Source organism: Dendronephthya gigantea, unplaced genomic scaffold (genome assembly GCF_004324835.1).
Source record: "Dendronephthya gigantea isolate DGI-Jeju-01 unplaced genomic scaffold, DenGig_1.0 000031F, whole genome shotgun sequence".
NCBI classification, from domain to species: Eukaryota; Metazoa; Cnidaria; class Anthozoa; order Malacalcyonacea; family Nephtheidae; genus Dendronephthya; species Dendronephthya gigantea.
In genome coordinates, this window is record NW_021163041.1 from 423,042 (window position 1) to 433,399 (window position 10,358).

The 10,358-nt window shown below is 36.7% G+C and overlaps 2 protein-coding genes across 2 annotated transcripts; one reads left to right on the top strand and one right to left on the bottom strand.

Moving 5' to 3' along the window:
- Window positions 1–701: 701 nt before the first annotated feature.
- Window positions 702–5,903, bottom strand: LOC114524446 (adenylate cyclase type 9-like). The gene is made up of 2 exons (XM_028545522.1): window positions 2,281–5,903; window positions 702–1,651 (listed from the first exon to the last, which is right to left on the bottom strand). The coding sequence occupies exons 1-2, from the start codon at window positions 5,572–5,574 to the stop codon at window positions 1,640–1,642; spliced, it is 3,306 nt and encodes a 1,101-aa protein (XP_028401323.1). The 5' UTR covers window positions 5,575–5,903; the 3' UTR covers window positions 702–1,639.
- A 1,818-nt stretch (window positions 5,904–7,721) lies between these two features.
- On the top strand, window positions 7,722–9,550 carry LOC114524447 (ubiquitin-fold modifier 1). The gene is made up of 6 exons (XM_028545523.1): window positions 7,722–7,813; window positions 7,885–7,941; window positions 8,041–8,098; window positions 8,679–8,718; window positions 8,824–8,856; window positions 8,959–9,550. Coding segments are annotated over exons 1-6 (258 nt in total). The 5' UTR covers window positions 7,722–7,811; the 3' UTR covers window positions 9,027–9,550.
- The last annotated feature ends 808 nt before the right edge of the window (window positions 9,551–10,358 follow it).

Below are 10,358 nucleotides of genomic sequence, written 5' to 3' on the forward strand. Positions count from 1 at the left end.
ACTTATCTTACTTAAAATGCCATAGTCTATCTTTCAAGTTTTAAAAGAGGATGTTCATTGCGTATTTCACGCACGCAGAAATTACTGTGTACGTGGGAGCAATCTTAGCATAATCAGTGAGATACATCATTATCACACACGAATGTGTGAGATACTCACAATGAACAACCTATTTTAAAACGATAAAAAAGACTGCGGCATTCTAAGAAAGGTTTTCATTATTATTAATGATTTTGAACTGGTCTCTTTGACAACGAGATAACCACTCCTCCCCCAAACAATTTCTACCCAAATTTGCTGACAACTTAATTGGGGTGGGGGGGAGATATATTCGAATTCGGATATTCTTGTATATGCATATATTCACCCAGAAACAATAGTGTACAAAATGAAGGCTATATCGTTCGGTTACGAATTTTGTGATTTGCGGTTAAGAAAGAGTGGCAGTTAGGGAATATGTTCAAAAAAATTTCGGGCGCGTAACATGAAGACAGTATTAAATGAAATCAGTCGGGTATAAGACGAATATATGAATATTACCCCCCCCCCCATCACCAATAAGCTTCTAGCTAGGGCCCTAACACAAACTGCACTAGTGACATCTTTGCATGAACATATTTATGCTGACATGCTGTTCAAATTCAAAAGAAATATGCACAGCTAGAAAGAGTATACTAAAATTAGTAAAATTGCAACGTTTCACAGCGCAAATTTATATACTTAGACTTTACTTATTACAAATTTATATACTTAGACTTTAAAATGTTACCATTTCGATCGGCCTTAAAAGTAGTAATTTCCATATGCACTAAAAATGAATAAAATTTTGCTAAATTTGTAAGGCCATATTTTCTGTATTTTGCATTACTTCGTCGTCAAACCTTACATTCTTACTAATGTTAGTATGCTCTTAGGAAGCGTCTTTTCATCGCCAAAACAAAGAGTTAGTTTACAGTAACATACATTCAAATTGTCCATTTCAATTTTCAACTCGTTTTGGTAAACGACCTGTAAAAAAATTGGTTTTGCAAGTTCTGAGTCATAGGAACATCTTCGAAAACATCCACGTTGTGAAAAGTGGAAAGGACAAGGTGTCTGAGACGATACCTATATATAAATACAGTGGTAATGGACGATACAACTGGTTTTATTTATCTTCACATATAGATCATATCAAACTGCGCATGTAATAGCATTACTCAAGGGACGTGAAGTTCCCCAAATTACACTAGTAAAATACAAGTATGGTATCTAGGAATAGTTTTCATAGGAAAATAATATCTTCTAAGCATTCATGAAATTATTCCTTAAATTCATATTAGACGAACTGGCAAAGACGATTCAAGATATATTGTACATATCATACAATCTTTTATTCTTGTTCATTCGGTAAAATAATTAAATAGCTATATAATACATTATCTTATTTCATTAAAATAGAATAATTAGACTTATCAATCGCCCAATACTAAATAGCAATGTTACTTCTTTGAAGATCAGTCTGTTGATGTGATATAGACATTTACAGTACAAAGCAGACATGAAATATTTTATAGCTTTTTTAAATTCTAAAGAGCGAACTGCTTCTTTTATATGACGAAGTAGTTTTCCAACGTTGACGATAACATCAGCAATATATTCAATGCTCTACCTAAGAATAAAAAATTGTAAGCTGATGAAATGTTTTAACATTTACCTGACGCGATTTTGATAATTTTTAACACTCCCTAACTCTCTGTGACGTGAGACGATTGCTAATATACTCCATCAAAAATTACGTGACGCTGAACCACATATAACCCTACCCCCCCCCCCATCACTGTTCTAATAGACAATTCGATCAGTGCCTCAAACACACTAAGGATAGTGTGTATTTTTTATTTTTTCAGATACTTGGGGGGTCAGACATTCCTTTGCTTAACTGCTAGTTTGGTCAGAAACAACTGGAACATACCAAATAGTATTTGAAAGGGGTAAATCCTGGGGCCGGTTGTATAAAACTATTTAACTACACGTTGCATAGTTAAATCCTAGTTAACTCAGAAATACACGACTCTTATTGGCCAATTTTGCCCTTAACTGCAGTTAAAAAGTTAACTAGCCTTTTAAACAACTGGCCCCTGGAGTCGAAAAAGTTTGGCTTGGTTTGATGGACCTAATTTCCTGAAAAACGACAAGGACGGAAAGAGCGTTGACGTTTCGTCAAAAATATGTGAGCATGCCTCTAGATTTGGCACGACACCTAATTTTACCTATCTACTGTTATGAAACGATCTTTACCTCAACATTTATTTCATTTTCATCCCTGTTCCTGAGAGGACCAACAAGAAGTGAAGTTTTAATTGTCCCTTTTCCTTTCACTGGGATCTCACCACGTTCTTCAAAATCGAAGAACTCCTCAAGCAGGTTCTTTGATGCTTCACTAACTTGAACACGACCCTCTACTCCAGTTGAGTCCATCCGACTTGCAATATTTACAGTGTCCCCCCAAATGTCATAAAACAGTTTATTTGATCCAATTACACCAGCAGTAACTGGTCCAGCATTGAAACCAACTCTTAGGATAAATTTGAATCCCAGCATGTGATCATTAAAATTATTAATTTCTGTCATCATTGCTAATGCAAACGTGATCAACTGCTTCAAATGATTCTTTCCTTTTCCATTCCCCTGTGAATTATTCAGGCCAGAGGCAGCCATGAACGTTGAACCATTTACTGTTTTAATTTTCTCCACCTCCGAAAAATCTGGTCTCTCAAGCAAATCATCAAAGTCACCAACCAACTCATTTAGAACTCTAATGCACTCCTTACCACCTTCGAAGTTCTCCTCATAGAAGTCTCCAAAATTTACTATGGATGCAAAAATAACACCAACATTTTCATAGTTTCTGGAATAAAGTTTTTCCTCTTGTAATTCGGCAATGACATGTCTGGGAATTATGCTTTCTAACAACCAGTCCGCTTGGGCTTTGTTCATTTTGGCTTCTTTCTTATCCTTTGCAGCTTCAGCATCAACAAGAAATTTCATGCGAATGCCAATGTCATTTCGATAGTTCAAGATAAATATAAGAATTGTCAGCAGTATTAACGTGGGAATCATATCTCGTTCAAGTTTTGCCTCCACATTACCACATGAACTTACTGTAGTTGTGATTATTATAAACAAAATAGCAAGTACTGCAACAAGAGCTGATTTTAAGATGGAAATGAGTTGTGTGAAGTTGCAAAAATGTATAAATGTGACAATCATGGCATTTGCAGAGAATGTTACAAAGTCACGACTAATTACATCCTTATCACAAACTGTAAAATTTAACATCACGGTTAAGACTGGCAAGCACATTAAAACTGTGCCTGAAATATGACTTGTCAACCAGCCTGGCAACTTTGAAAATGCTGCTAAGAATTTCAATTGCTGTGGATATGCTCGACTTATGTTGAAAATTAGGAAAAATATTTCTAACAAGCATGTAAATGCAAATACTATGTAGTTTGCAATAGATATGTATCCAACAACACTAAGCATGATAAAGCAAAGAATAACTACATAAACATAAACCAGAATAGATATGAAAACATCAAATATAAAGTTAACCTTGGGTGATGCAAATGTGGTGACAGTGGGGCTCAATAAAGTTGTGTCTTGCCCTTCTTTGTGATAGGACTCTTCTAGACTTCTATCTCGGAACCATAATGAACCTGTCACTAATGGTGGATTTGCGAATGAATTTTCACTATCCTTAATCAGAGCAACCAGCTCTCTATCATTGGATGTTCGAAGCTTAAACCGAGCAATAGCCTCATTTATTGTTCCACCAAGCACTTGTGAAGGCCTTCGATCATTATAAAGACCACCATATTCATCCTCGGATGTATATGATGAGTTCAAGATATCAGAATCCAAAATATCTTCACTTTGACGCTTCAAACTGCCGCGTGGACTCTTATTCTCAGGTGGAATCTGGACTGATAGAGAATTAGGGTAGCTTTCAGAGGGCACAACATCATTCTTGTCAATCCGTATGGATACCTTTTTGAAAGGTTCCTCAGGCTTGCTCTCAGATTTATGATGTCGACTTGATCCCTTCTTCTCATGTTTTCTCTTCTTACCGAGAATCAAATATGTGGTGATGCCCTCAAGTGCAACATGCCGACTGCTGCCATTACCATCCTCATAAATATATGTATCATCCAAGAAATCTTTGGTTGCTTGAGTTATATGTACTTTCCCAGGTACACCAGCAGTTTCCATTTTGTTTGCTAATGTTACATCATTTGACCACACATCAAATTTAAATCGCTTGTTGCCAATAATTCCACACAACACAGTACCAGTATGAATACCAACCCGCATACCAACTTGCTCATTATTCTCTTCATCAAATTCTTTGATTGTCTTTACCATAGCCAATCCCATATCGACGCAACAAAATGCATGATAAGAAATAGGTTCAGGGCAGCCAGCCACACAATAATAGGCATCACCTAACGTACTGATCTTCTCACACTGATGTTCATATGTGAGTTGATCAAAACGGCCAAACAGATCACTTAGAAGTCCAACCAACTGCTCAGCTGTCTTATTCGAGGACATCTGGGTAAAACCTACAATGTCTGCGAATAGTATACTAACGTCTTCCATACGATGCATTTTAAAGGGTCGGAATGTTAGTTCCTTCTTCTGAAAATTGGTAACGATCTCTGTCGCGATAGTTTCCGGCATTACCGAACGAATCATCGAGTCCTTCGCCGATTTTTCGACTTCTGCTTCTCGTTTTGCTATCAAACGTTGGCCAAACTTCCAGAAGGTGCTACGATCTCGTACCTGAGCCATGAAACTAATTTGAATCGCGATGATATGAACAACTAAATGTAGAACGGCTGTACATACAATCTTTTCAGCGCTTTCGTTTAAACCAACATAAGCGTACAAAATCTCATGAACTATCGAAAATAATGCCAAGATAATCATTGATACAAATAGCGGTATGGAATGCAACATAGTGTAAATTATTAAAATAAATGAAGCACACATCGTGAAGTGTGCAGCGCCGGAAAATTCCTCGACCCTTCGCACGAAAAATAACAAATCAATCGTGATTATAAGCATAGCTAGGAACAGGGAAGCTATACGAGGGATATGGCGGTAATGTGAGGACTGCACAAATGCGAGGAAGGCGAAAAACACGGCACCAAAACAAGCAATGGCGATCAAAACAGGTTGCCGGTTGTCGTCTTTCTGTGTTGCACCAAAATAAATCATCCATATTAAAGCAGCTATAAGCAAGTATATTAATATTTTAACAACTGCACGGCGGTTGTTGACAAAGGAAAACTCTTGGTACTCTTTTTCCAAAATAGAAGAATCAAATTTCGGATACCACCAAGCAGATGAAGCTCGCTCGAAATAAAGTGGCACACATCCTTTGTTGTTTCGTGTGTCAACTTGGGAAAACGAACGATCTTTTTTCACCAATGCATTAAAGCTTTTCAATCGTGTTTCAGGATTTCTAGAGTCAGCTTCAGACGAGGCCCGACTGTGATTGCCATATTCACCTGCAGTACTATCCATAATCTCTCGGTATTAATAAACACCGTCGCTCGTCTGCCAGGCAGAGTATGAGCTGTACAAAGTGACACCCCTTTACGGACTTCTGTTGTGTTTGCCAGCGCTTAAACCACCTTACCACAGGCTGGTAATGCGCCTCTAGCTTCTTGCACAAAATAAAAGTACAATTAGGAAAGAATTGACCAGATTACATACGAAAGTTATTTTAAAACATAAAATTAACTTCTCGTCGTGGACATTCAATCGCAATAATCCGAGCAAAATAATTACGATCATGTGACCTCGATGAAATATTATTATCTGTCTTTGTTTTTATCTGCCAATCACATTAAAAGTTTGACAATCAAAACACTCACGTGGGCACAGAATACCTACCAGAAGTGGAACTCTATACTATTTTTTCGTAAGTGTGATTCGTCATGATTCGTCACTTAGCAAGTGCATTTTTTTGAGGTAGTCACCCCCCTGCCAATGTCTAAAATCAACGCATATTTAGTATTGGCAGGGGGGTGACAGCCTCAAAAAAATGCACTTGCTAAGTGACGAATCATGACGAATCACACTTACGAAAAAAGTACAGGAGTTCCACTTCTGTAAGGTATTCTGTGACGTGGGTTTCTAGAGTTAAAAAAATCCGATTGATACCGAGCAGCAAAATCGTGGTGCGCAGCGCAGCAAGTGAGCAGACGAGAAAGATTCAAAAGCGTAGTCCCGCTATTTCAAACTATTCCATGATTGCGAGATAAAAACCTGTTCTGGTTTGCGGTTAAATTATGATGAAAAAATTATTAGTACAAAAAAAAGCATTTAGGCAGGTGCAAATTAATTGAACAGTTTGTGTTACTAAAGTGTTACAGTTTTTAAAACAAATCGGGCTCGCTTATCACGCATTTTTGAAACAACGAAAGCAGATGCCTTATTACAGCGGGCGGCTGTATAACATCGATGCCACTTTTCGCCTTAACTATAATTACGATTAACTAAATTTTATACAGCTCTAGTTTATACGATTTAGTCGGAAAATTGTACAATGCGTATATAAGCTTTCCTGTAGGTTAAAATCCGGTTTTAGACTGTAGAAGCACCTTTGGTAGGACGTCATCTGTTCTCGTACCGGGGCACTGATAGCACTGAGCAATGCCCAGTGGACACTAAATATGAAGAGGAAATAACTGTACGCATATGTACCTTAGTTCAGTGAATTAACCATAATCAAAATGGTGAAATCAGACTACAAACCCTAGAAATTGAGGCACTTCGTAAGTTCTCTTAGAATCCAGGATTCCGCAAGCCAGGGCTGTGAGGTGTCTAGCAAGTGGAAAGTGACATTTTTGAATGCCAAGCCTAACACAGCAAGCAATAAACAATTTGAAAAACTTTTAAAGTCTTTATTCAAAGTGAGGTGTCACAAGACTTCTTTACACCGCCATTCATCAAGTCCTAGACAGATGCTCGTTATGAATGATTGAGACGCATGCAGCTGTGTGTACATTTGAAGTTCCATCTTTAATCATATTTTAACCGAAATTGAATAAACGTATGAAAAAAATCGCTATAAACACATATCAAACTCACCTCCCAGAAAGACTGGATCGCTTGGATTTTCGCCACTCATCACTAAAAATGAATGAAATAAACAAAACGACGCGAGTTGTGTAGAAGTACTTAATGTTGGGTCTTTGCATCATGAAAATCAGTAACAACACACTTTCCAACTATAAAAATATGCTGGCAGAGAAGAAACCATGTTATACTACAACAAGTGAAAGCCACCGAGAATTAGGCTATGCTATATGCACATTCGTTTTCATACCAAAACGTTTTCAAACACCGTCAATTTACCATAGAAGACTAGAAGTTGAAGCTAATTTATCAGACAAAAACGATTTTGAAAACGCTCGAAAACGATGCCCGTGTGCACATAGCCTGAACTGTACTTTTAAAATAGTGAGAGGATTGGGTTGTATTCATTCACTATGGCCCTCGCTGACTATGCTTGTAGCGCTATATCTTTCTACTGAAGACTCATCCCTCTCTGACTTTAATCTGCTGGTTGCCATCTAGTGTGTGATTGTACCGCGGTACATCTGCCAGCCCGCGGAGTTCTGTTCTGACCGATCTGACGTCATTTCCGCTCAAAATGCAGTGTTGATCAATGAGTGTTGATCAGATTTTTGATTTAGGAACTCGTCATCATTGACACCGAATTTTCATCTTTTATTTTAGTTTACTAATAAAAAATGTAAGTTATTCTTTTTCTTGAATTATTAGTACAAATATTACAGGACGATAACGTCTTATTTTTTTGTAAAGGTCTAAGGTAACATTCAAGATTACCCTTACATCTGACCCTAAGCTGCCTTTCAAAGTGTGAGTACAGTATGTTCGATGAACTAGAATTTTGCTTATATGTTTGATTGGTTGTTGAGATCGCCCTTTCACACAAACTCTGTTTTTCTTCCCATCTAGATTAAGTGTACCCGAAGCAACGCCATTCACTCATGTTTTAAAATTTGCAGCTGAAGAGGTGAATAGAAATTATATACATGTATTTGTATATATTCTTATAGTTACTTTTATTCTGGTATAAAAGGGCTATTAAAAGCCATGGGCCCACATTATTACGTATATTTTGTTTCTTTGCCATTTCAAGACAGTTTACCAGTCAAAGTGAACAGCTGATTTATACAGTAATTTGTATATAGCATGATCTTGCTGTTCAAAATCACACCTGACCTGATGGATGCACAACAAGCAGTGTATATATCAAATAGAGATGATTCACCTGATTGCTTATGTCATAGACATAAAATATTTTAGTGGATGACTGTTAAAAAGACTGGCAATAGCCCAAGCAAATGCTTTGACTTCATTATTTTATTCCATGAAATGCAACAAAGATACTCTGGTTTGAAATATAAAAATCATCACATAATTATATAGCAATTGTCTTATTATTGTACCTGATTGGTTTTTACATGACTGTTTATAAAAAGGCACCTGAATCGCATTAAACGGATGCAAAAGCATGACTATTCAATGCTTTATCTGTTTATGTGTAAATACAAAAAAAAACTATAGTAACTTTTTTTGGTATATGTTTACAGTTTAAGGTTGCTCCTGCAACTAGTGCGATTATAACAAATGGTAAGTAAACATTTCATAAATATCAGTGTTTGACCTTACCAAGGTGCTTTGCAATATTTCAATGTGCTGTTTAACAAATTTGTTTTGTCATATTGTTCCATTTAGATGGAATTGGCATCAACCCATCACAAAGTGCAGGTAATATCAAAGTGTTTTTAGATCATCTTAGCACAGTGGTTTGTAATTAAGTTGAAATTAATGCTAATGAATTTATGCTGAACTGTAATTTTTTATCTATAGGAAATGTTTTTCTCAAACATGGCTCAGAACTAAGACTAATTCCAAGAGATAGAGTCGGCAATATATAAATAAACCAACTAGTTGTCTGTACAAGAACGTAACTTGGATATGGTATTTTAATATGGAAGAATATTTAATGTGCTCATTTACATGCAATTAGTCTGTAGATGAATATGGTCTAAATAGGAAAGATGTTATATAAATACAATTAATATTTTATAATACAGAGCAAGGTACTACAATCAAAATCTTAAAATGTTAGGTAGCGAAATTGAGACTTGTGGAATGAAAGAAAAGTTTGTCCATGTTTATAAGTATTCTCAGCAATTTGATTGGTCAATCTGTCACTGGAAATTTTTTCAAAATCCATATTATGGATGTAGTATATATTCTAGTTATTCGAGTTAGGATATATTCTAGTTAGGAGTAGTACGGAATTTATAATATCCATACTAATCGCCATTTCCATGGGTATAGCAAATTTCCATAGCATAGATTTTGAAAAAAATTTCCAGTGCATGTGTTACTAGAGTCTATGGATACGCAGATGATGTCACAATGTCAATAAATTAAAAAAAAAACATTGAAATTGTTTAGTAATTACATTTTCTCGTGTGTCATTTCGTCAGGTCGTGAAAACAAATAAAACACTTAGAAGCTCTACCTAATATTTGAACGTGTAAAATAGAGTATAGCACAGACCCCAGACGGCGAATTTTTAATTGCTGAGAGCTTTTAGGGGCACCGTATATAACAGGATTACATAACAGGAATGGAAGAGAAACATGCCGTCAGTTTCCCATCTTATTTCCCACACACCTGACCTGATTCTGAAAATTAGCGGCTGTTTTTATCACATGTTCACATTTCAGTACTGATTTTAGGCTGGACCTATCGTGCTGAACTGTCAACATTTAAATGGATATATTACAGCATATTATAAACAACGTTTGCTTATTATGTTGTGCATAATCGTAAAAATCTGACGAGTAAATAATTCACTTTACCTGCACTTCACTTCGGCAGTAATATACTCCCAAGACTGCCACATTCACTAAAGTGCCAAACAAACGTTTCCACTGAGCACGACCATGCTCCAGCAGTACTTTATCCCAACTCCATAGATGCGCCATACTCGCAGCAGCGGCATACTGGCAATTGTATCATACTCGTAGCCAAACCATACTTCAAGCAGCACCATACTTCCATCCAGCGTTGCCATAAGGGCAGTTGAACCATACTCGTAGCAGAACCATACTTCCAGTACAGCCATACTGGCTGTTGTACTTTAGGAGTTCATGTAGTACCATACTCTATTCATCGTTGCCATACTGGCAGTTGTACCATACTCATAGCAGAACCATACTTCAAGCAGTATCATGATCCCATGTAGCGTTGCC